This window comes from Adiantum capillus-veneris, chromosome 5, assembly GCF_014529385.1.
Source record: "Adiantum capillus-veneris isolate H3 chromosome 5, ASM1452938v2, whole genome shotgun sequence".
NCBI lineage: Eukaryota > Viridiplantae > Streptophyta > Polypodiopsida > Polypodiales > Pteridaceae > Adiantum > Adiantum capillus-veneris.
In genome coordinates, this window is record NC_140935.1 from 153,469,479 (window position 1) to 153,497,009 (window position 27,531).

At 44.9% G+C, this 27,531-nt stretch overlaps 1 protein-coding gene across 1 annotated transcript in view; it reads left to right on the forward strand.

Annotated features, from left to right (window-relative positions):
• GAF1 (Polymerase/histidinol phosphatase-like protein) overlaps positions 1–26,744 on the forward strand; it is a 45,271-nt gene extending 18,527 nt beyond the window's left edge. The window contains exons 2-5 of the mRNA XM_086512981.1: positions 5,325–5,402; positions 5,505–5,585; positions 25,863–26,017; positions 26,097–26,744. Coding sequence (XP_086369107.1) covers positions 5,325–5,402; positions 5,505–5,585; positions 25,863–26,017; positions 26,097–26,559 — 777 coding nt within the window. The 3' untranslated portion in view covers positions 26,560–26,744. The remainder of the gene's footprint in view (positions 1–5,324; positions 5,403–5,504; positions 5,586–25,862; positions 26,018–26,096) is intronic.
• Positions 26,745–27,531: the final 787 nt, after the last annotated feature.

The following is a 27,531-nucleotide window of genomic DNA, read 5'->3' on the forward strand; positions in this document are numbered from 1 at the left end:
TCTCTCTCTCTCTCTCTCTCTCTCCGCTAACTTCGGAATGCATGATGTGGTGGTATATGGTGCACATCGAGTAGGCAAGAAGAAACCCGAAGCAAATCGGGCAATCGTATGCACACTTCTGGATGCCCTCAAGAGGGCTATTATCCTCGAAAACGCCCGCATCTACTTAAAGGATAGCTCACTATATATCAGTGAAGATCGAACGCCGAACCAACAAAAGACCAAACGTGAAGCATACGAAGCTCGCATGGACAAAAAAACAGCCCAAGCGGACACGAAAGGGGAAGCAAAAGAGGAAACAAAATGACAATGCGAGACCCATGGGTTCACGGAACTACACGTGACAAGTTGGAATTGCAGAGGCTTCCCGTGGCATAAAGGAGAAGGATTAATGGAAGTCCTACCACAAGCCGACATTCTCTTTTTATTGGAAACAAGGGAACAGGATGCATGTAGAATACCACACATTGAAGGATATGTCACACACTCCCTACAGATGCCATGTACAAAAATGAGGGGACAAGGAGTAGTCGCGGTGATATACCGAGAGGAACTCAGAAAAATGATCACAATTTGCAAGACAGATGCTCATAACCGGTACATATGGATCAAGTTTGACGCAAAACCTAAACCTATGTTCATTGCCGGGTACTACATCTCCCATAGAGAGTCACCATTCTATGGTGCCTTCAATGTAGAGAAGAATTACCCTTTCGAGGATCTGTATGCCGATATCCATGCCTATGCACAAGAAGGGATGATTATGCTTATTGGGGACATGAATGCTCGCATAGCACATGCGCAAATGCAAATGGTGGATCTCATGAAACCTCCAATGCTTGAACATAATGAGATACTAGATCCCACATGGGAGAGATGTTCGAAAGATCTCATTACAAACCCGCAAGGTATTGCATTGCTCAGTATGATGACATCCTTACAACTAATCGCCGTCAATGGAACAAGTAAGTTTGAAAAATCGGGAGAATGCACATGCTACACGGCCAACAAAGGCACGAGTGTTATTGATTATGTATTGATTGCATATGAGACATCCCATATTGTAAGTAATTTTACAATTGGGAAGAGGTCACCCAATTCGGACCACACCCCAATCCATGTATGGCTACAAGTTCCCACTTAAAAAGCACAAAAACAGCCCCATGCCCGATCATGGACATACAAAATGCAAGTGGACAAGAAAAGAATGTATGCAGAACATCTAGACAATGCACTTGCTCATGTACCCGTGCCATCACACATTTAACAAACATGGCCAATTTTCAAACAAGCTCTATGTGACGCCGTGGAACAAACAATGGGAAAAACGCATCGGCGAGGAAATCATGTTAAAGGGCTACCGCATAACCCATGGTTTGATGAAGAGTGCAAGTATGTCAAAAAACAATTGCGGGAACTGTCAACGACGAACACAGAATGGGAAACTCTATCAAAAGACTACACAAATCTCAAGAGGCGGAAAAGAAGAAACTATGAGCTACGCACGGAGACACAAGCCATAGCCAACTTCAAGAAAAATCCCAAAAAGGAATGGCTGAAAATAAAAGGACGAAGACATGACATTATGGGGGACATAAGCTCAGATGACATGTACATGTATGTGGAACAACTATATGTGCATAATAATGCGGAAGAAATGCCACACATGCAAACCGATCTCCATGCCCAAGACCACTTTGATTTCGAAACGGTTAAAAAAGGCATACAAAAACTTGCAAATGGGAAAGCTCCGGACATACTACACTTGAACTCAGAAATGCTTAAATGGTCAAGTATGAGAGCCAGAGAGTGGATACATAGAATGCTAAACCAAGCCATTGTTCAAGGGCTACTCAAGGATTGGCAAAAGAACTGGATCAAAGCACTTTACAAAAAAGGGGATGTAAATCAGCCTACCAACTACCGTACCATTATGGTAGGATCTTGCATGGCAAAGCTTTTGGGAAGCATCTTAGAACAAAGCATAAGCACATGGGTGGAGAAAAATGGAAAACGAGCAAAAGAACAAGCAGGTTTCCGACCAAAACATAGCACCATCGATCACCTTGTTTCACTCAGGGTATTAATGGAAGAGAGTCGGCTAAAGGGAAAAACATTATACTGTTGCTTTGTAGATTTCACCAAAGCCTTTGACACGGTCCTGAGAATGGGTATATGGAAAAGGATGGAATGCATAAAAGTACCGATGCATCTCAGGAGTGCGGTAGCACGTCATTATGACAAAGTCATATGTCAACTAAAAACGCACAAAGGGCTGTCCAAAGCTTTCTTGAGCAACATGGGGGTCAAACAAGGATGCCCTCTCTCCCCTACTCTTTTTGGATTGTGCATTGATCAAATAGAAAGCTTCCTTCCTAACTAGAAGGGGATGAACCAGCCATCGGGATGCTTACACTTCTCATGCTCATCTATGCAGACGATGTGGCTCTTTTCGCCCATGACATTGCAGCCCTACAGAAATTGGTCGATGCGTTACATGCTTTTTGTGAAAATGTGGGTCTATCAATCAATGTAGACAAAACAAAGTTCATGATTGTAAAGACTCGTAAGATGGATATCTAGGCCCCCCTCATGTATCAAGGGAAACAAATTGAGAAAGTCGATAGTTTCAAGTACTTGGGGATTGACATCCCGTGCAACTATGCTTGGGGACAATGCGCACATGATAGAATTGACATCGGCCATGCCAAGTACTATCAATTTGAAAACATGTGCACACAAAGGAGCATAAAAAGATGGGAGATAAAAGCGACCATTTTTGAGACATGCGTGGTGCAAGCCATCCTCTACGGAGTGGAAATGTGGGGAGCAAGCATTTCAGCCCACACATGGAACGAAATTGAAAAAATTCAGAAAAAGTTTCTATGTCGACACATGGGGGTCAAAAAGACGACACCATACTCCGTGCTACTCTTGGAGACAGGCAAGAGACCACTAGAAATGAAAGCATTGCAAAAAATGTACACGTATATCATGAAGGTCAAAGCGATGCCTCCTACTCGAATCCCCCGCATTGCATGGGAAACGGGATGTGCGCCACAAAAGAAAAAAAAAAGCAAATTTTTGTCAGCGAGCCTCATACAGGACATTAAGATATGGTTCGCTAAATGGAATGTAGAGGCATATGTGGACATGCTTATTGAGAAGGGCAAGGAGGGAGAACACATGCTGAATTTTGACATTGCATTACTAAATAGCCTCCACACCAAGTGGAAGACAACGCAACACCACTCGAAATTTGAATACTATTGCAAGCATGTCAACACAAAGTATTGGGAAGGCTATAGCACAAACCAAATGGAAGCCCAGGCCCACATACGAACACCCATGCTCCACATGGCACGAAGAGCCATCTCTTTGATGCGCACAAGGTCACATATGCTCAAAATACAAACAGAGGGCTCGCTGAAAATTGATGCTTCTAAACGGATATGCACATCATGTACAATGCAAGCTCCCGAAGATGAAGCACATGTGACATTGGAATGCCCAAAATACGCTCACATCCGGGCTAATTTTCAACCACTTCTAAGCGGTTGTTCTACCTTTGCGGAGCTATTATCCAAGACAGACCCCTCCCCTACAGCTCTCGGAACATACCTCACCCGCATACTTGAGCATCAAAAGACACTCATAGGAACACAAAAAGAGAATAACACACACCACACCATACACCCCCGTGAGGGGAGACTATGTATCACTCTGAGGTCCCATGGGTCATTTCTGGCCCCCCCGCGGACGTTAATACCAAATCAAATCAAATCAAATCTCTCTCTCTCTCTCTCTCTCTCTCTCTCTGAAGGATTGTGGATATGGGAAAACTGAACCGGTGTCTTATGCGTCATATGATGGGTCATTTTGTGAGGGACTGCCCTAGAGGGGACAACAGAGACAGATTGGTTGCTGCCTACAAGAGAGGATGGCCTTCTCAGCCACAGTAGACCTTGCAGAGTTATGCTTAGTAGCGAGATTGTGCATGACAACATGATAGAGATTAAAGGTGTCGAGTTAGTAGCAGCAGAGTGGTCAACAGCAACATAGTGACGAGCAGACACAGAGACAGACAAGGGCAGGTACAGCCTTGTCTTTGTTTAGACAGGTAGTGAGACAAAGGATTGATTAGGCAGAGCAGCCCTCAGATAGACCTTTTGAGGAGAGATTACCAGATCAGGACCGAGAGGATGACTCAGTGCAATTGAATAGACAGACAGAGTTTGAGGATCAGCAGTCGATCGTAGCTCAGGATAAGCCTGTCCTTAAGGTGCCCCAAGATAGGCCAATTCGGCAGCCTGTTGATCCCTTGGAGTTTCAGTCGCAGGTGCCTCTCAGAGAAGGCATTATTGGGGGAGAGGAGGATAGTGAGTTAGCTGAGGAGCTCGATTATTTAGCAGGTTTTGCTTCACCGGCAGATATTGTGTTATCCGTGTTTTTACATGCTCACTTCTTTGCATGTCGTCCATGGAGATTTCCAAAGACATGCTTGAGGGGCGGTCCACTATATGTTGACATGTTCTATTTCTACAGGATGCTAAACTTTCCTTGGTCCAGAGAGTGCACCTATGATCATATTTACATTGCAGACGTTAACATGATATCTCTTGAATGAGTCTCCTCTTGAATGAGGGAGACTGCCTATGATACCTAACAGAGGCAGATGTCGCAGACAATGGTGGAGGCCAGCTATTACATGGATCTCAGACAGTTCGCAGATTTGTATGAGAGTCAAATTAGTGATGCCTTGGGAGAGTTAATTTGATCAGAGAGATGCTCATCTTGGTACCTTCCCTTGGCTTTTGTAGTGGAGGACAAGTGGGTTCCTCCTTCCTCTCTTACAGTATGGTTGTCAAGGGGGTCTGCGTCTGTCTTTAATTTTTTAATGACTAAATTTTGACATTGTAACAAACTTTGTAAAATCACATCTAGAGCTATTGTTGATGGGGATTCACTACAACACATCAGATTAACTATGTCACTTGCACATGACCATTAAACTGCCACGCCATGCCTGCATGTGGCATGGCCACCACATGTCTTCCTCGAATCTGTCTCCCACCTTGATCGATTGTGCCTCCTTGCTGATCCACCAAGTCACTGACAGAGAAGTGATCAAGTTTGGAGAGATTGGTACCTCCTACCTTATGCAAGCTCTTTATGCTTGCTTTGTGTGCTTGTATTGTATGACGGATTTTGCCACTTGGCGATAGCGAAAAATAGGGATGATTATGCTGTAATTGTGATTTATGGATCAAACATTGTTTAGATATCTCTGTATTCTCATGTTTTTACCCATTGTTTATTTGCAGGTAGATTTGATAACCCTAGACTTTTTACATAGATTGCCTATTCGATTGAAACCATCCTCGGTTCAGGCAGCATTAGAAGTACTCTATAATCTTTGCTTTGAATCATGTCGTTTTGGTATTGAATGTTACTGCTTTGTAACTAAAAGTAATGTTTTTTTTTTTTTTTGTCAATTATTTCAGCGGGGTGTTTTTTTCGAGGTTAGCTATTCTGGAGCATTTCAAGATGTGAGAGCACGGAGAGAGTTATTTGCCAATGCACAGGTAATTCTCTTCAGTTATGAGATGCTTGATGTTTTATACGATGACCTTCCCCAATAGGTTGTGTTTGTGTGTGAGATAGAGAAAGAGAGCTAACAATGCGTGCTGCTGCCTCTGCTTGTCTGCCTTATCCTAATTCCACCCCCGTGCTGCTGCCATCCATTGCCCATGAGCTGCTGCTCCCATTTCACCCAGACGCTACTGCCTGCAGCCTATTGCTTATGTGCTGCTTCCCCCAAGCTTTACACCAATCCTCTGCTCTCTGCCTTTTGCTACGTGCTGCCCACTGAACCATCCCATTGTAAATAATGAGATGGTGCTATGACCCTAGTCGAAGTAAGCGGAGTCCATAGGCAGTGGTTGTCGTTGTGGCTGCTGAAGACTGGACTCCACTCCCACCTCATCCAAAGGGTGTACCATCGCAGACTCTTTAAAGTGATAAGTCTTACATTGCCTGCTTTGTGTTCGCGCCTGTTGAAGTCTCCCATGAGGAAGACCTGCCTCAAGCTGGTGTACTCTGTAATCCCCTCTGCTTGATTTATGGTGAGTGTGTATCTCCCTGCTCCCTTTCCTCCTCTCTAGAGCCATCCACTTGTGTATTTCTTACTGTAGCAAACTTTGACCCTGATTGGCCGAAGTGGCATATAGCAATGTATATGAAATGCTCCTCTTGCAATTGTAGGCACATCAACATGAAGCGACCTATGGGTGTCCTGCTATAATTTGTACTCTCTCTTGTAGCTCATTCTGTACAGTACTGACAACCCTGAATCTCTAGAGTGTCATGTCGCATACACTTCAGTGAGGTGAACCCCCCCCCCCCCCCCCCCCCCGGTAGTCGTGTACTCTCAGTCGGCACCCAGTACTTTCTCTGCCATCCATCACCTCCTCCGGTATCGGTGCGTCCATGCTGACCCATTGCAATTCCACTTTGCCCATATGTAGCTCCGTGTGTGGTGTCTCATAGGCCGTAAGTCCCTATTCAACCACCACCTTGCCATCAATAATGACAGCCGTCACAGCATATAGCTCTCTTGTTCTCTTTGTAGGCCGAGTAAATGCGAGGCATGCTTGCCTTTCTATGCTCAACCTTGCATGCAGATGAGAATCACATTAGCTCCTTTTGAGGACAAGTGTTAGGCCCCGAATTATCTTGTAAAAATAGCTTTTCTAGAGTCACTTTTCTAGAGTCACGTGCACAGTTTTGGTTGCTAGACATGTTGATGCAAATGGGTTCTATCTTTGGCATACCATTCATGTGTTCAATTTAGATCGAGATATGTGTGCCATCTATTAAGGTGGCTACTACCCCTTCCACAGACTTTCTAGATACCATCACTTTTGGGTGGAAAGGCGTGTTACACTCGCAGAGAATTGTGGTTATAGGTAGACTGAACCAGTGCCTTGATGTTATGAGATTGGGCATCTGGTGAGGGATTGTCCTAGAGAGGGACTAGTCATAGGAGAGGATAGCCCTTTTAGCCACAACATACCCAACAAAGTCGTGTATAGCAGCTGTGTGCGACATAATTATAAAGATCAGAGGGGTCCAAGTCAGCAGCAACACAATGTTGATCAGACACATAGAGAGAGATAGACAAATATAGACAGGTAGATAGGGACATATACAACCTCCTTGTTTACAGCCAAGTAGTGAGACAAAGGTTGCATGAGCAGAGCAGCCTTAGACAATCCTCTTGAGGAGAGATTATCAGATCAGGATTGAGAGGAGGTCCCATAGTAGCTAGGCAGAGAATAGAGCAGATCAATAGTTGGCTGTAGTTCAGGATCAACCTGAGTTGCCCTAGGATAGGCCAGTTCAGCAGGCTTCGGATCTCTTGGAGAACTAGTTGTAGATGCCTTTTACAGTAGGCATAGTTGGGCGTGAGTCTTCTAAGTTTGCAGAGGAGTTTGACTATGCAATGGGTTTTATATCACCAGCAGATGTCCCGGCTTTCCAGCTCTTCGTGGTTGGTCCATGGAATTTTTCTATTGTCTCTTTGAAGAGCGGGCCACTTTGTGCTGACATGTTTTTCCTATAGTTGTCAGGAGGACTACACATTTTCCTTGGTCCTGAGAGCTATTCAGAGTACAGGTTTTACATGAAGGTTCTTTTTGGGCGAGGGAGGTTGTTTATGATACCATACAAGAGCAAGCGATGGTTGAGGCGAACTGTTTTATGGATATTAGACAGTTTGTAGATTTGTTTGAGAGCCAGTCTAATGAGGCCTTGGGGAAGTTGGCTTGGTTAGAGGGAGTCGTGTATCTTGGTACCGTCCCTTGGCTTTTGTGGTGGACGATAACTGGGTCCCTCTTGCCTCTCTTATGGTATGGTTGTGCAGTGGATCCGCATCCTTTTTTGATGTACATCATCAAGAAATGTTGGGGTGGATGCGGTGGATTTTGGAGGCATAGCCTAGGGGTTTCACAGTCCCTTGGTTTTTGTGAGCTACTACAGCCTACAGGAGGTTTTTACAGTGGTGCTTTATATCTGTTAGATATATCTGCTGGTTTGCCCGCCGCTACCGCGTGCACCTATGTAGCACCGTAGGCTACTTCGCCTCTACAACGCTGTAGCCACAAATGCGTTGTTAGGCCTCGCCTCTGTAGCGCCGTGCTTTCCCTCCTCTCTCTAGCGCCGCTTGCAAGTCCCTAGCATAACAGCTATAATACGCGTACTTTATTTAGAATACGGGACTTTCCCTATTGAAACGTACAATACGTCTCATAACGTTTTCTATTCTAGCATTTTTTTGCTCAAAACATATTCTATTCTAATGTCTTTTGCTAGTTGATCAAGTGTGTTTTAGAGCTTCACGGTGTTTGTTTTTGTATGCTATGATTAAACATTGAAGAGTCATTGAGGTGCTTGACCGCTTCATTTGTCCTTATTTAAGTACCATATCTAAAAAAGTTGACATAATCTATTTTTGATTCTCAAAAATACGTCTAGTACATGTATTGTACACCGCGTATTAAACGCCCGGTCCCGTACTGTGGCTGCTATGGTCCCTAGCCGTCTCTGTTTCCATCGCTCCCCCGCACTTCATCTTTGCAAACTGATGTCTCCATCCATCTTGCCCTTGCATGCGTCTTATTTCCACAACTGCTTGCATTTTCGTCATCTTACCCTACACATGCACCCCCCCCCCCCCTTTCTTCCCAACACACACACACACGTATTGCTAGTAACTAAAAGTAACTTCATCTATTTCCACACACATGTGAGAGTACGTGTGTGCGGAATAGAGAGAGAGAGAGAGAGAGAGAGAGAGAGAGAGAGAGAGAGAGAGAGAGAGAGAGAGAGAGAGAGAGAGAGCACGAATGCTATCTGTAGGAAAGGGGGCGATCAACCCCCCATTGGCTACCAGAGCAAGAGAACCTCAATACAACAGATGTGGAAGTGGGTACCCCCATGGCCCCATAAATAGGTGCCCAAGGGGAGGTAGGGCAAGGCCTGATAAAAATCCCCCACGACCCAACAAGAAAAATGATATATGGAAATTTATGAGAGCGCCTCAACAAAGGTGGGCGGCGGGCCCCAAACTCGGGCGGCCAGACCAAGTACAACCTAGACTATGAGTGGCCAGCCTGCAGACATACTAGCCGTACAAGTATGCCCTAGACCTGTGAAGTAGTAGAGTGGTGTAAGTCTAACACCTCCTTTGAGCACCTGATGCTGAACAAACCGCGTGAAGCCGAAGATGTGAGGCAAATGATGAAGATGTCTGCTGTAATGTCCATTGAAGGATACTACTCCGCGAGTGTTGCAGCAGTTTGGGGTGTCACGAACCGCCGAGAGATCTCTATGGTAAAGGGTCGTCACGAGTAGTGTAGCAAACTATTGTACTCCGTCGATACTGGGTGAAGATACTGCGTGAAGGTCCCGAACCGAGTGTGAAAACAACTCTTGTCGTAAAAGAAATGCCAATAGACCTGCAAGTGTCTTGCCCAATAGAATCTGTGGTGTCTGTAGTCAAACCGTCTAGAGAAAATGGGGAAGCCCAAGAATCGTCATGAGAATGACCGGAAACCTGTCAATGCATGAACCTGCAACCCAAGGTGGCCAGGTGGCTAAGCTGTGTAAAACTCTAGGAAGGCCAGATGTAGCAATCTACGCCGTAAACGTCCTTCGAATCAAGGAAAGCCAAACTAATCAGTCTGCACTGTAGAAGCTACCGTAAGCTGCAGCAGTCACCAAGAGACCGCATGGACCACCACCAGATGGTGTCCTGTCAGTAGGTAGGGTAATCCAAGATGAGAGGAAAGCCAGATTGAACAGTCTCTGCTGTGAAAGGCCTCTGAGAAGAGATGTGGTCAGACCAAACTGTCTGCACCGTAATTATCCTGTAGAAGTAGGGAAGCTAGACTGAGTGTAAGGTGGAGCGGAAGTGAATGTTGATCTTGCTCAAGATGAGTGCTCCGAATTGTGCTCAAGGGTTCCTTTTACTTACGGAAGGGAGAGCCTTCCGTCCTTTAGAGAGAGAGTGCAATGATCACAAACAAAGTGAATGCTACTGTGAGTGGAAGTGATGAGACTGAGAGGAGAGAGAGAAGAATACGACACCAGGCGGTTCTCAAACCCTCCTCCAAGGGCCCCTCTTTCGATGGCGAGAGAGGTCTATGCTATTGATTGCACAAATCTGGTACAATGGTTTTGATGCAAAGAACTTGATGCTATGATGCAAATAACTTGATGCTATGATGCAAGGGAAGGCTAAGTGGACGATGACGGCGACGACGACAACGATGACGGCTATGGCTGAAATCTGGCTGAGTTTTGAGGCTCAAAAAATGCTGTTGAAGATTGGCTGAAAGCGCTGCTGAGGCCTGTTGAAAAACGCTGAAATACCTGCTGAAAAGTGCTGGGACTCTTGGCTGAAAACGCTGACTTTGTCTTGCTGAAAACGCTGCTGAATCTTGGCTGAAAACGCTGACGAAGCTGGGCTGAAAACGCTGATGATTCTGGGCTGAAACCGCTGAGGTTGAAGGGCTGGAAACGCTGGCGCTGAATGCGTGAGGGAGTCTTGCTGAGGATGGGAATCTTGCTGAGGAAGAACGCTAGAGGGCCTGTTGCAAGTGATTGCTTGTGCTCTCTTTGTTTCTCCTGCTTCTATTGAGTGATTGCCAGGTTTCTTTTATATTTCCTTAGCAATTTGCCTTCTCACTTTTCCAACAAAAGTCACTTATTAATATCTAAGTGAAAAATGTGTATTTTGGGAAAAAGGGTTTTATGCTCTGTAAAATGCTCATGATGGGTACTGATGAATGCCATGCTAATAATGAGGTGTGCAATCAGAGGATATGCAACTAATCTAAGTGCTTGGACATGCACCGGCCTGCGCACAGGCTCAAAAGGTGCCAAAACACTTCCTAGGCTGACTTGAACCCTAGACCTGAGATAGCTTGTCCACATGCACATAGGGTTATATGTGCACGGGACATCCCCTCCTTTTTAAAGTGAGGTACTGATACCGAGCTGCATGGCTTCCTTGTAGTCGGCCAACAACTCTGGATAATCTCTGAAAAATTCTTCATCGACCCACACTGCCTCGTGGGTTCCTCGATCCTTGAACTTCAAAAAGTATTGTTTGACTTACTTCTTTGAGCCATGGCGAAACCGATGCAACAACACTTGCTCCGGCTCCATTACTTCAGCTTTATCGATGATCTCGGGCTCTTCTTCTTCGGAAATGTCCTTCAGAGGTGTACCTTGAAACACTTTCAACCAAGAAACATAGAAAACGTTGCGCATTGACCATGAGTTAGGCAATTGTAATTTCTCATTGATCTCTTAATGACAGGAAATGGACCATACATTCTGAAAGACAACTTAGGACATTTCTTTCCAACTTGCTTAAGACGTTGCTTCATGATTCTCAAATAAACCCAATCCCCTTCCTTGATAGCAACATCGTGACGATGCTTGTTAGCCTATCGTGAGTAAGAATTTGTGAGCCTTGCTTAGCCGAAGCTTCACACTTTCAGAAATCTCATCCAACGACCGACTTTCAGCATTGGCATTAGGCATTTAACTGATCGAGCGAGCGAACGGCCAAAAGCTACCTCATACGGAGTTCTACCAATGGCAGAGGAATAAGAGTCATTCCAAAATTGCTTGAACCAAAGGGAGATAGAGCTCCCAATGAGACTGTTGATCATGCACATATGACTTCAAAACATCAAAAGCCAATTGATTGTAAATTTCAGTTTGACCATCTGACTATGGATTAAAAGCCAATGGAAAATTCAACTTAGTGCCAAAATTTTCAAAGAGAGCGTGCCAAAAATTGAACGTGAACTTAACATCCCTATCTGAAACGATTGACTTTGGCAAACCTCAGAGGGGGTACCAATGCTTTATGTACAACCGTGCTACATCTTGTGCATGGCCTTACAAGGAATCAACATGCAAAATTTGCTGAAACGATCAACAATCGTCAAACATTGAGTGTCACGTGCACATCTAACCCTATGTGTACGTGGCCAAGCTACTTCATGGCAAGGGTTGGGTTCAGTCCAGTGAGTCTAGCTTAGGAAGTGTTCTGGCACTTTTGTGAGTCTGTTCGCAGACCGTGCATGCCCAGACACTTAGAAGTAGATGCATATCCTCTGTTTGCACACAATATGATCATCAACAGTACCATCAAAATCCATCAGGAGCATTTTCCAGTGCATTAAACCTATTTTCCCTATTTTTGACATTTTTCACTTATTATTTTTACGTGACTTTTGTTGGGAGCTGGGTAGGACAAATGAGCAAGGCAGTATAAAAAAAAACCTAGCGCTAGGCTTATCAGGCAGAAAAGGAGGAAGTGCACAGGCAATTCACTTTGTAGGAGGCATCCCTCTCCCCCTCTCAAGCAAGAACCACCCCCTTAAGCCTTGGCGTTTTCAGCCTAAACTCTAGCGTTTTCCAACAGCAAAGCCAGCGTTTTCAGCCCCATAGACCTGGCGTTTTTCAGCATTGAACTACAACATTTTCCAGCTTGCATGGTAGCGTTTTTGTAGCCATCACATCAGAGTTTTAAGGGCAACAGTTCAACGTTTACAACAGCAGCAGTTCAGCGTTTTACAACAGCAGCAGCTCAGCGTTTTGCAACAGCAGCAGTTCAACGTTTTACAACAGCAGCAGTTCAACGTTTTCCAACAGCCAATTCAGCAGTAGAACCAGCGAACTCAGCGGATAAAGCACAACCCGAAAGAAACCTTTTCAGCTAGATGTCGCTGTCGCCGCCCTCTTCGACACCGTCGTCTCCAACCTAGACTCATTGCATCGTAGTCTCACGACTTGCATCAGCATCTTGTACTAGATTTGTGCAACCAATAGCATAGACTTCTCTCGCCACCGAGAGAGGGGTTTGACAACATGTTGGTGTCGTATTCTTCTCTCTCTATCTCTTAGTCTCATGCACCTTCATTCGCAATGTTCACCACTTTGGTTGTGTCCATTGCACTTTCTCACTAAAGGAACGGAAGGCTCTCCCTTCCGTAAGTAAAAGAAACCCTTGAGCACAGTTCGGAGCACTAATCTTGAGCAAAGTTCAACATTCACTTCCGCTGCACCTTACATTGGTATGAGAGCTTTGGCAGTGTTCTATATCACTCAAGGAAAGAACCTCAAGAACCACATAATTTTTTTTGCTTGTTGCGGTCGCACGTAACCCAAGTCCTCTTGGGCGTGTCAATGTTTAATCGTGTTTTGAAGAGTGACAGGAAACCTAAGAAAGAAGGGCTTGTCCAGCCTCCCCTTGTTTCTCTTTTCACTCATTGAGAGCGGACCGTGCACTTAGCGGCCGGCCAATCGACGTGAGGTGGGAAAAAGCAACCTTGGTGTGAGCGTAAGGCCGCCAAGGGGTGCTCGTGGGAAAGAGAAGAGCTCGGGTAAAGAGAAGATCCTTCTCTAACACAGATTGCAAGCGAAAGAAGAACCTCAAGACCCTCAAGAACCTCAAGAACTCAAGAACCCAAGACCCCAAGATCCACAAGAACCCAAGTTACTTGTGAACTTAAGACGACTTCAGTGGATGGTCATCACCCGAAGCGGAATGGATACTTCGCATGGAGGTGGTGAGCATGAAAGTGGCGAAGAAGAATTTTCCCCACCAGTAGGTTTTTCCGACCCTCTCCCTTCCTCATCTACGCCAAGGATTGCACTAACTCCTATGGAGGCTTTGGAGCAGTGTTTTATGGATAGGAGGATAGAACTAGAAGCGAAACGCGCTGCCTTGGAGCGCAAGCGCAAACAAAGACGAGCAGCATGGGAGCAAAGAAAGGAAGAATTGGATTGTAAACATGCAGATTGAAAAGCAGAAAGAGAAGCAGAAAGAAAGGATGACTTGAAGCGTGAGCGTGAGCAAGCGTGCGAAGTGGCCAAAGAAAGAATGGCAGTCTTAGAGCGTGAGCATGAGCACGCACGCTTGGCAGCCAAAGAAAGCCTAGCCGAATTCAATCGTAAGTGCGAAGAAAGACGGTTAGAGTATGAAGTGCAAAGCGCCCAACAAATGAAAGAGTTGTTGCGACTTTTTTCTAATGTGCAGGCGCAGTTTGAAAAGGAACAGGAGAAGGAGACTTTTTCAGTCTCGCCTGCTCCAAAGCATGACACACAGGAATTGCATGATAATGATCAGCATGATGATTTGCATGATAATGATAAGCATGATGATTTGCATGATCAAGATGTGATTATTCACAAGCATGATGATTTGCATGATAAAGATGTGATTACTCACAAGCAGGATGATTTGCAGGAAAAAGATGTGATTGTTCACAAGGATGATGGTTTAGTTGATGCTTTTTCTAGTGAAGCTAACCTCATTGCAGATTCGATCAATCATGAAGAACTGATCTTGGCTCTCGAGTCGAGGTCCAAAGAACCCCCACAGGAAGATTCGATCAACCACGAAGAACCGATCTTGGCTCTGGAGTTGAGGTACAAAGAACCCCACAGGAAGTATTCTATGTTCCAATGATTAGTCAGCACGCATTGTTCGAGTATATCATTCGTGATGCTTTCCTGTATTTTAATCACCGTCATTATGTGATCCCTTTTCACAGGCATGCCATATTGCACGTTGAGCACGATTCACTCATGAATGAGCACGGATGTATGCGGATTCCTCATGGAAAGATGAAATGTTTGCACCCAAGGAATTCACATTCCATGTCTCTTCTTTGGCATGACACAGTATCCGAGAGAGCACAAGAAGGATTGAGCATCGAGCATCGGCATTTCCATTGTGTTTTGCCACATTTGTTGGATTTAGATCAGAAAGACAAGTTTCGATTCCATTGTTTGCGTGTGTTTGATGAACGGTTTGGCACTCCGTCTATATGTTCATCTACATTGCATGCACAGTCTTTAAAGAAGACTAGTATTTTTCCAGTCACTTTACGTGGAATGGGTATGTTCATGTTTTTGTGTTGGAAGTGGTTTCATGAATTTTCATCCTCGGAGATTCTTAAAGAAGGTAGACGCATGACTATAGACGAAGTTGAAGCATCGAAGGAGCCACGAAAGACTTTGTGTCGCTTTCGGCGCGGCCCAAAGAAGCAAGCGTTGTAGACCTTTATGAAGTTCAAGTATCGCATGACTCGTGCATCAGAATGGGCCAGCGAAGAGTCCTTCCTAGGATCCCAGACACTGTTGGTGATCTCCCTTGACGCCATACAGTTCGGTACCAGTAACCCACTTTGAAAAGGAGGGGATGTCACGTGCACATCTAACCCTATGTGTACGTGGACAAGCTACTTCATGGCAAGGGTTCAGTTCAATCCAGTCAATTTAGCTTAGAAAGTGTTCTGGCACTTTTGTGAGTCTGTTCGCAGACCATGCATGCCCAGACACTTAGAGTAGATGCATATCCTTTGGTTGCACACAACATGATCATCAGCAATACCATCAGAATCCATCAGGAGCATTTTCTAGGTATCTCTCTTCCCATCTTAAGCAAGAACCACCCCCTTAAGCCCTGGCGTTTTCAGCCCTAAACTCCAGCGTTTTCCAACAGCAAAGCCAACGTTTTCAGCCCCATAGACTTGGCGTTTTTCAGCATTGAAGAACAATGTTTTTCAGCATTGAACTACAGCATTTACCAGCCTGCATGGTAGCGTTTTTGTAGCCAGCACATCAGCGTTTTAAGGGCAGCAGTTCAGCGTTTACAACAGCAGCAGTTCAGCGTTTTACAACAGCAGCAATTCAGTGTTTTCCAGCAGCCAATTCAACAGTAGAACCAACGAACTCAGTGGATAAAGAAAAATCCGAAAGGAACCATTTCAGCCAGATGTCGCCGTCGCCGCCCTCGTTGACACTGTCATCTCCAACCTAGACAAATTGCATCGTAGTCTCACGACTTGCATTAACATCTTGTACCAGATTTGTGCAATCAATAGCATAGACTTCTCTCGCCACCGAGAGAGGGGCCCTTGGAGGAGAGTTTGACAACATTCTGGTGTCGTATTCTTCTCTCTCTATCTCTCAGTTTCATGCACCTTCATTCACAATGTTCACCACCTTGTTTGTGTCCATTGCACTCTCTCACTAAAGGAACGGAAGGCTCTCCCTTCCGTAAGCAAAAGGAACCCTTGAGCACAGTTTGGATCACTCATCTTGAGCAAAGTTCAACATTCACTTCCGTTGCACCTTACATTGAGTGTTCCTTGAATGCAAACTAGGTGGAAGGTTAGTCACAAAATCCATAGAAATATCTTGAAAAGGCCCGTTGGGAATAGGCAGCGGTAGCAAGAGGTCTTGCTGCTTACCCCGAGGAGCTTTTACCTATTGGCAAATAGTGCACTGTGTGACATAATGAAACACATCTTTTCACATTTTAGGCCAATAAATGAATCTTTCTATCTTTTCCAAAGTGATGTTCATTCCCCTGTGCCCACCCGTGAGAGAGTCATGTGCATCGTGCAATAGGTTTTCTGAGAGAGAGCAACACACATAGACGGTGACGAAAATATACCAAACCATCACGAATGAGATAGTTGCTTGGCCCTTGGGAAGCAAGAGTCTGCAACCATTGCTTACCAAACTTGGAATCTGCGTATTGGTTCTTCATGCTGTCGAAAGACACACTTTGAAGAGAAATTGTGGATCTTGACTCAAGAGCCAGGATATGTCCTTTGCGACTTAACGCATCTGCAACAGGGTTAGCTTTTCCAAGCACATACTCAATCAAACCTCCAAATTGCTCAAAAAATTGTGACCACCGTGCTTGGCGATCACTCCAATGTCCACTAGGTATAGACTGGAGCCACTTGAGAGCTTGATGATTCGTGCAAACTGTGAACTCTCTACCATACAGAAAATGCTTCCAATGCTTGAGAGAGTGAATGATAGACAGAAGTTCTTTGTCATAAACGGAATAATTCTTTTTTGCACTATTTAACTTTCGACTAAGAAAAGTAACTGGACGGCCATGCTGCTGAAGCACAACTCCTATTGTGACATTGCTCGCATCCGTCCATACCTCAAAGGGGTGATCCCAAGAGGCAAGGATGAGACATGGCGCTTCTGTCACTGCAACCGTGATAGCTGCAAAAGCCTCAATGGCTGGCTCAGGCAAAACCACGCGCCGTCAGCAAGTTTTTACCCCTTTCAAAACATCTGTCATGGGTGCGGCAATGCGTGCAAAATTCTCTATGTCCAAACTATATGCTTGACATAAATCAAGAAAAGAACGCAGATCATATGCAGTTTTAGGCAAATCCTAATTACGAACGTGGTCCTTCACAGAATCTAGCTTGACGCCTGCTGCAGAAATGATATAACCCAGATAAGTAACTTCATTGAGAAAAAACTCAGTTTTCTTAGTTGCAATGTACAACTGACACTCATCCAAACAGACTAAAATCCTTTCTACATCCTTTTCATGTTGTTCCCACGACGCAGAAAAAATAAGAATATCATAAAAAAAGATAAAACACACTCATACCAATCATATCGAGAGCCAAGATCGGTTCTTCGTGATTGATCCTATCTGCAACGAGGTTAGCTTTACTAGAAAAAGCATCAACTAAACCATCATCCTTGTGAACAATCACAGCTTTATTATGCAAATCATGTGTGTCGTGCTTCGGAGAAGAAAAGATTGAGAGAGTTCCTTCTCCTTTTTCTTTTCAAGTTTGGTCTACACATTAGAAATGAGAGGTGAAGAATGAACAACTTCCTCCCCACGAATGACAATGGGAGAGTCACTTTTGGCATTGAAAGTGAGAGTATTGTCTGCCCAATCAATAAGAGGGTTATGCTCACGCAACCATCTAATGCCCAAAAGCATATCACATCCTGAGAGAGGAGACACTACAAATTTTCTACAGAAGGACGCTTGTTGAACAGTGAATAACAAATCAAGGCACTCTCTTGGAATGAGAGAGTCCATACCTGGAGCGAAGCCAGACACAAGATGTCTTGCGAACCTCCAAGCGGGCTCTTTCGACAAGAGAATCAACAATCATATCATGCGTACTACCAGAATCAAAGAAGACCACCATTTGTTGACCATTCACATGACCATAACACTTCATGAGAGACTCATCAATGATAGGATCATGAGAAACTTGGGAGATAGGAGTGTTCTCATTTATGACATTAATAGAGGATGTGGGTTCTTTGGGTTCTTTAGATTCGTTAGATTCAATCTTAGGACATGTTTTCTTTATGTGACCCTTGACGTGACGATGATAACATCGACCTTCCTTAGAATAAATGACTCGTTCTTTTGTCGTGATGTATCCTCCTATGATTCCTTGTGCAGCTTTTTCATCTGGGGTGAGCTTAGGTTTAGCAAGAGTGTTAGCTTTACCCTTGAATTCATTTGGAGAGTTTTTTTCCGAAAGACTAGAGGAAGATTGGTTAGAAGAGTTACCGTTCTTACCATTCTTACTGTTCTTACCGTTCTGAGGAGTCTGAGAGGTACTTTGAGAAGACTTGTTCTCCTTAGGCTTTCCCTTAATGTGCTTCATCTCCTGTGCGAGAGCAATCGCTACCGCCTTGTTGAGATCGATTGGATCGAGTACCTCGACATCATAATTATATACTCGTCCAATCCATAAAGAATGCCTCCTTGGGCTCATCATCCGATTTACGTAATTGGGTGCCGAGCTGCAAAACACGATTAGAGAAAGACATAACAACTAGCATACCATTTTGCTTGAGACTGCGCCAATCGTCTCTCAACCGTGCTAGGTACTGTGGTGGCATAAACCGCGCCTTGAGCTTGTCTTGGAAGTCGGCCCAATTGAAGGAAAGGGACGCGCCTTCTTCGGCTTCCTCTAGGTGCGCTGTCAACTGTGCCTCTTGCCATGCGTGGTACCAATTAATGGCATCACCAGCAAGGTACATGGTTGCCGTCAAAACCCTGCTATTTCTTGTCTTCTTAGTTGTCACAAAATAAGCATTCAATTGATGCAACCAAGAATGAATAACACTAGCATCCATCTTACCGTCATACTTAATGAATGTGATCTTCTTTGTGACGGGGTTGTTGGAGTCCTAATCCTTGCTTCAGCTACTTGATGAACTACCAACTCTTGCATGCATTGGGTTGTTGGAGTCCGAATCATTGCTTCAGCTACTTGACCGGCTCGGGTTTCGAGGTGAGTACCTGTAGAACCAACTCTTGCATGCGTTGGTCTCTCTGTGCCTCATGCTCTAATTCCAAGGCCGCTCGTCTTTCTTCGGCCGCCAAGCGCGCTTGCTCATGCTCACGCTCAAAGGCTAACCTTCGTTCGCCCCGCTCGCGCTCCAAGGTAGCGCGTTGCGCCTCTTGTTGTAGCATCATGTCCATCATCGACTTAACCAAAGCCTCCATCAAATTTAATGCAAACCGCGGCGTAGATGGGGAACCTCTTGGTGGGGAAAATTCTTCACCACCACCTCCATGCTCATCACCTTCACACAAAGTATCCATTCCGCTCTGGGTGATGACTATACACTGAGATCTTGGGTTCTTAAGTTCACGAGGAACTTGTGTTCTTGAAGTTCTTGAGGTCTTTCTTTAGCTTGCAATTTGTGTTAGAGAAGGCTTTTCTCTTACCCGAGCTCTACTCTTTCCTGCGGGCGCACCCCTTAGCGGCCTTGTGCTCACACCAAGGTTGCTTTTTCCCACCTCACGTCGATTGGCCGGCCGCTAAGTGCACGGTCCGCTCTCAATGAGTGAAAAGAGGAACAAGGGGAGGCCGGACAAGCTCTTCTTTCTTGGGTTACTTGTCACTCTTCAAAAACACGATTAGGAATCGACATGCCCAAGTGGACTTGGGTTACGTGCGACCGCAACAAGCAAAAAATTTCTTGTGGTTCTTTCCTTGAGTGATACAGAACACTGCCAAAGCTCTGATACCAATGTAAGGTGAAGCGGAAGTGAATGTTGAACTTCGCTCAAGATGAGTGCTCCGAACTGTGCTGAAGGGTTCCTTTTACTTACGAAAGAGAGAGCCTTCCGTTCCTTTAATTAGAGAGTGCAAATGATCACAAACAAAGTGAATGACATTGTGAATGAAGGTGCTGAGAGAGAGAGAGAGAGAGAGAGAGAGAGAGAGAGAGAGAGAGAGAGAGAAGAATACTACATCAGAATGTTGTCAAACCCTCCTCCAAGGGCCCCACTCTCTATGGCGAGAGAGGTCTATGCTATTGATTGCACAAATCTGGTACAATGGTCTAGATGCAATGGACTTGCGACGATGTTGACGACAATGATGACGGCGACGAGATGGGCTGAAAACTCAAAACGCTAGGGGCTGAAATCTGCAAATTTGCAATTTGCTGAATTCTGACACTGTCAGTGAGGACGGGGATGGCGACGATGCGTTGAAAATGCAGATGCTGAAATTTGCGAACAGCGGGCTGAAACTGAAAACGCTGGCTGATCTGACTGCACGGCGAGGATCTGCTGCGGGAAGGTGAGATCTACAAGGTTAGGGGTTGTTCTTGCGGAGTCTAATTGCTGAAAACAGAAAACGCTGATGCAATGGGTGTTCTTGTCGCGGAGAATTTGCAAAACGCTAGAATGATCTGCAAGTTGCAAAAACGCTAGGCTGATCTTGTATCTGTTGCAAAAACGCTAGGCCTTTTGCTGCAGAAACGCCAAGGCTGATCTGCAAGAGAAAACGCTGGCTAGTCTTGATGGTTGAAAACGCTAATGAAATCTGCCGGTCTTGCTAAGAAGGTGCACTGCAAGTGTAGGTACTTCTTTTGCCTCTTGTGCCAGAAAGTGCTAGCGCTAGGTTTCTTATATAGTGTCTTGCAAAATTGCCTTACCTAGTTTCCCAACAAAGTCACTTATTAATAATAAGTGAAAAATTGATAAAATACGGAAAATGGGTTCTGTGCACTGTAAAATGCTCATGATGGGTACTGACTGTCATGCTGATGATCATGCTGTGTGCAACTAGAGGATATGCAACAACTCTAAGTGCTAGCCAGACTTGAAGTAGCTTGTCCACATGCACATAGGGTTAGATGTGCACGTGACATCGTCTCTGGGAATGTCGTAATCCCATATGCCATGAACATGAACTTCTCTGATGAGTGCATAGGTGTGTCCATAGCAAACCACAAGTCACCACCCCCTCTGGAGTGTGCAACCGTCGAATGATGGGTGGAATGAATGGATCTCCCAAGGATCGTACGCTCGTAGATGATCAAGCCAATGTCAAAGATACTGTGTACTGCAACAGGCAACGAGAGACCGTACGGACCACCATCAGATGGTGTCCTGGCAGGAGGTAACTTCATCCTGTGTGGAAAAACACAAGCCAAGAGGCTGCTATCCACCCAACAACACAACTGCGAGGTGATGAAAACGCTGTTGTCCAGCGATTTTCATCGTGCTCGTACGCTCGTGGCAGGGTTCAAAGCGGTGCAGAGGGTGTAGGAAGGATGGTGAATCCCTGGCACAACTCCTGGTGGGCTGAAAACAGAGAAAACAGCAGGTATTGCTGGCTGTAATCTGATGATCTGAAGAGGAATTTGACCGGCAATGCACCGGATGCAAGGGTGTGTGTCGTAGGCAAGATCCTCTGGTGTGTGAAAAGCTAAGCGTTGCCCCCTCTGCTGCAAAGACGTAGCAGCCATCCAAAAACGCTAATGAAAGGAGGAGGTTTTCCGCGACAAAATTGCCCAAAAACAGTAGCGCTGGCAACCTTGATAAAAAATGCCAGGTGTAAATGCAAAAACGCAGGTTGAGGAGGTTCTCCGCGACAGAAAAACGCGGATTTCCATCGCTTGCCTGGTGCATGCAAAAATGCTGGCTGTTGGGAGAAGTTCTTAATGTAGTGTAGCACCTTGGAACCGGCAGAGCCTGAAGCTAGTGATACCATGTGAGCTGGTGACTGATACCATGTGCTGCTTGAGCTCTGATTTCGTGTGAGAGTGCCTGTGAGAGAGAGAGAAGAAGAAGAAGAAGAAGAGAGTTTTAAGGTCGTAGGAAACTATCCCAAGAGACCTTAAAGATCTAGCCGACGAGGAGTTGAACTCAAGACGTGTTATTCAAGAGGGAAATGGCATAACCACAATTGCCAAGGGTAGGAAAGGGGGCGATCAGTCCCCCATTGACTACGAGAGCAAGAGAATCTCGGTACAACAGATATGGAAGTGGGTACACCCCTGGCCCCATAAATAGGTGCCCAAGGGGAGGTAGGGCAAGGCTTGATAAAAACCCCCCACGACCCAACAAGAAAAATGATATATGGAAATATATGAGGGCGCCCAGACAAAGGTGGATGACGGGCCCCAAACTCGGGCGGTCGGACGAGGTACAACCTGGACTAAGGGTGGCCAGCCCGGAGACATACTAGCCGTACAAGTATGCCCTAGACCTGTTAAGCAGTAGAGTGGTGTAAGTCTAACAACACACACACACACACACACACACACACACACACACACACACACACACACACACACACACACACTCACATACACACATATGAGTTTCTTTTGACCATGCCCTCACAACTCTCCCTCCAAATTTGGTGTATTATGACCTTGAAATACTGTTATGCTTGTATAACGTGCCTTGTCTGGTCTTAATAGTTGCCTCTTTTGGGGTACTTGACCACTAACTTTGGTCAATTAACAAATTACATCAGTAGTGTGGGATTTTTTTGTTTTCAAATTACCCCCCTAGGGTGACCTGTGCATTTCTCTAGCGTTTAACCCCACACCATGCTCCCCAGCTTGTATAGTCTACCTCCTTAAAACCTTGAGTCTAACCCCCTGGTTACAAGAACCCCTTGTGGGACGGCTTTCTTCATAAGGGACCGGGGTTTTTTAACCTACATGGAACTCCACCCTTCACAGGGCGCCTGGCTTGCCACCCACTTACTCTCGAGGTTTGTAGGACATCATGACCCACTGGCACTACGCATGCATAATGGAAATATCACGCCCCGTTTTTTGTCTCTCTCTCTCTCTCTCTCTCTCTCTCTCTCTCTCTCTCTCTATTGACTATCTATCTCAGACCCACCTGTGGGCTCTCTACTTATGGCGGTCCGCCTCTCTCTTGCCTTAACCCATACAGTGATTACCATGGTGGCCACCTCTCATATTCTTGTGCCTTGAGATTTGGGCATGACTGAATGTGCAGATCATGTGGGAGATCTTCCAAGCTTGGCATTACTTGACGCCTCCACCTACTGGGGTTTGCTATATAAGGAGTTGAGGGTTGCTTGGGCCCCTCACTTAGCCTTGTTTTGCGTATTGTGTGTGTATGAGAAAGTGAGGAGTGAGGGCTTTCTTTCCGCCTGCTTATTGTGGTGCTATGAGTTGGTTGAACATGAAGTGGCTTCTCAAGTTGGTACCCTGCCGAACTGGCTCTGTTTTGCAAAATTACATTGTGCTCTATTTTTTGTACTCTGCATAGCCCGTGGAAAATGGGTTTAATCTGGGAATGCTGTACCGTGATTGACTATGCATAATAGGTTGGTTTTTGGCCGCATGAATGGTTTCTGCATCATACGTTGCATCTCTTGCTCTACTGTCTATTGCTCGCTTTGAGAGAGATGATTGGGACAGATTTCTTTTGCGGTTTTTGGTGTGGATGCATGGCATGTACTCCGTAGTCATTGTGATTTTGTGGTGTTTTCAAGGACAGTCAGACGGTTATTAGAGAGATGGGACAAATTTTGTGTTGGTTCTTGGGGAGCATCTTACGGGGAGACGGTCACAAACTGGCCTGCAACAATGTTGTCTGACCATGCCTTGGTTTCTTTGTAGTTGAGGCTCCAAGTATCCTCTGGGCCCAGACAAGGATCACACATTCCTGAGTCAGTGTTGCGGGATGCCTCATTGAGCTAGGCTTTGCAAGAGATTTGGTCACATATCACTCCTTCTGTGGATCCGGCCCTTCTCCTTGCCATGCTGATAGCAGCGTCATCTGAGGCTTGCGAACATGTATCAGGATAAGACAGCATGCTCTATTTCGCAGAGAGTGGGAGTTACATGACAAATTGGGATGATCCACAATCTTTTTGAGCGTGAGGCTGACAGTAGGGAGACTCTCAATCATATTTAGTTGGATTAAGCTGTTTTTTCTTATCACGCCTCGGCATCAGCATGAATATTGAAGGCTGATAGGATGAATAAGACTTCTTTAAACATTTTTGTGGGTGCCCTATTGGGAGCTCTGTTCATGCTTTGTGTGACTCAACAAACATTTTGCACACGGGTCCAGATGAGGTTCTTGATATTGCTTCTTATTACTTTGATGCTCGCTCATTTCTTTGCTCGTGGTCCATGGAGATTTCTGGGACATCTTTGAGGGGCGGGCCACTATGTGTTGATATGTTCTTTTTGGAGATGTCTGCAAGACCCCAGATTTTTCTTGCTCCAAACAGTGCACCTATGATTAAATTCAGATTGCAAACACTACATGATATCTCTTGGACGAGAGAGACTGTCTATGATACCTTATATGAGCAAACGATGGTGGAGGCCATTATTTCATGGATCTTAGACAGTTTGTAGATTTGTATGAGAGTCAAATTAGTGATGCCTTGGGAAAGTTGGTTTGGTTAGAGAGTTGCTCATATTGTTACCTACCCTTGGCTTTTGTAGTGGAGGACAAGTGGGTTCCTCTTCCCTCTCTTCTAGTTTGGCTGTATAGGCCTAGCCTTTGATGTATTGCCCATCTTTTGTAACTTTGTATCACTGGTGAATTTTCCCTTATGGTTTATTGTTCTTGTTATATCTTATGGGCTCCATTTATTGTGTGTTGCCTTCGTGTTGTAACTTGGTTACGTAAAATAAAATGGTCAAGCCCTCATTTTTACACACACACACACACACACACACACACACACACAGAGAGAGAGAGAGAGAGAGAGAGAGAGAGAGAGAGAGAGAGAGAGAGAGAGAGAGGTGAATTGAAACGAAATGTTATATTGACGTCTTCAAAAGGCCAAAATGGCCTATGAGAGGATGACCTATGAGACCAAAAGGTTACATCTATATGTGACTCACAATGTCTAAGGAACATAAAATAAAAATAATGAGGATACCTACTACGTCAAGTGGGTAGGTATGTAAGCCTACCCTGCATCCTCATCCTCATCATCATCAGCATCACATAATACATCATCTCAAAACGAATGGGGAGGGTTTCATTCACATGAGGCCTACTTGAGCAACAACAGATGAGCGCTTAGAGTCACTTAAATACCTTGCCCTCGCGCGGGGGGGGGGGGGGGGGGGGGGGGGGGGGGGGGGTCAGCCTTGCTAGAATGGGATTGAGAGGTGGAAGGGAGGCACCACCAATCCCAGCGGATGCCACCTGTGAACTGACGCCCTTCCAAGCGGTATGGCATTTCCTTTGTGAAAACCATCGGGTTTTAAGGGCAGTTTAGCTAGGTGGGCGATAAGCTACCTTGGGTAGGAAACTCCAATGGGAAGGCCGAAGCAAGTCTAGCATTATCTGGGCCTCTAATCTGAGGTACTTGGTCGTTGTCATGCCCATAACTTTTTAGCGATGTGGGTGTTCCTGAGTTACTGTGTACACCCGTGGACCATTGTTGCCCCGCAAACCCCCCCCCCCCCCCCCCCGGTTTCTTGTTGGTCCTTAGCTTTCTTTCCCTTTTCTGTTTTCCTGTTTGTTGCATGATTGCATCTTCTTTCCTTTGTGTGTCATACATGCTCTATGTTGTATGATTTTTGTTTTCTAAAACTACAAGTTTTGTAGATGATGCTCTCCTTTCTTTCCCAAACTCATGTTACAAGTGGAGGTTTAGATTTCCGATGTTGAAATGGTGTTTATGAGCTAAAATTTCTCACATTTTCAGACATTGCAAGGATTGACTCGAGGGAAGAATATCATTCTTACCAGTGGAGCCGGAAATTCAATGGACTTGAGGGGGCCCAATGATGTTGCTAACATGGCCACCTTGTTTGGTTTATCTAGGGAAGCTGCAAAGCATTCGGTATCAAAGAATTGCGAGTAATACATACTCCCCAGATTGTCTTTTATGCTGCATTAACAAGCCAAATCTTAAAAACACTTGACCTGCATTTGGTAGGGATGCCATCGTTCGTGGGTTGGAAAGGAAAAGGACATACAAGTCAACAGTGATTGTCGAGAGAGTTCCAGCTTGGGAGCTTTCAGGATCTGAAGAGTCTTGGTTTGAGGTCCCCAAGGCTTGGGATCCCATGTCAAATGCGAGAATAGAAAGCGATTTTTTGCTACCAGAGAAGACATTAAACATTGGAGCCCTTCAAGATGATAGTAGTGTTGAGCTTATAGAGAAACAACCGGGGAAAAGTACTCACTCAGGTCTCATAAACCAAGCGGGGCTACAGATTGGTAGTCTGAATGAACGTCCTGAAGATGTTCTGAACCAGGATAAAGAGGAGGGCTTTCTGAGCATTGATTACCTGGAGCCCCTGAAAAGTCTTGTCGTGGGTGGTATTGAAAGTGAGAAAGGAAGCTTTGAGAAAAAAGGAAAGCATCTGGGTAAACCCAGGAAGAAAAGGAAGAGATGAGTGTCTTTTGTAGACCTTTCTTTGGAGAGGTGTTGGGGCCAACATGCTCAACTTTTTTCAGCCAGGTTCGCTATACTAGTGGTCTAGTTCAATACAGATTTTGTAGACCTTCAGAAAATTTTATGGACTGATATAACCTTGAAGTGTTAATACTAAAAGCAATGAGGGAAAAAGTGTTCTTACAATTCTTTTGGGAAAATATTTGTTCCTCTCTGTTTTTGGCTTTCTAAAATAAGCCCCACTGAAGAAGGGAGGTAGGCCTACACTTGAATATTTTTGATACTTGTGGACCTACCTTTGCATGCAAAGCCTTAAATCTCCTTTGATCTTAATTAGTAAATGCGAACCTCTTAATTTGTAAATGGTGAGCCTCACATGAATTCCTTTTCATTCGTATGTTTTAGAATGCCAACGTGAGTGTTTGCGTTGTTTCTCTTGCAAAGAACTTGGAATTGATGCATTGGCTACTGAAGCTGGATATCTGTACACTCACACAATCAGTTTGATCATTGAGTTATGCTTCCAGTTTCAATTTTCTCATACTGAAGTTGGATCAGTTTGATCATTGAATTATGCTTCTCATACTGAACTTGGCTGCTGAAACTAGATATTTTATACACTTGCACAATCAGCTTGATCATTGAGTTATGCTCCCTTTGTCGTCAGCTCAGAGCAAGCTAGACTGACAAGTGTTTCTCATAGTCTCTCTCTCTCTCTCTCTCTCTCTCTCTCTCTCTCTCTCACACACACACACACACACACACACACACACACACTTTTTTTTTTTTGTAAATCTGTTGACTAATTTAAAAGTGGGAAATGAAAACCCACCAGAAAGATCAAATATAGAGGAACACAATTCTCTCTCTCTCTCTCTCTCTCTCTCTCTCTCTTTCTCTCTTTCTCAGTTTAATACCTGATTTATAGTACATTTATAGTCATCAACTATTAGATTTATAGTACATAAACAAA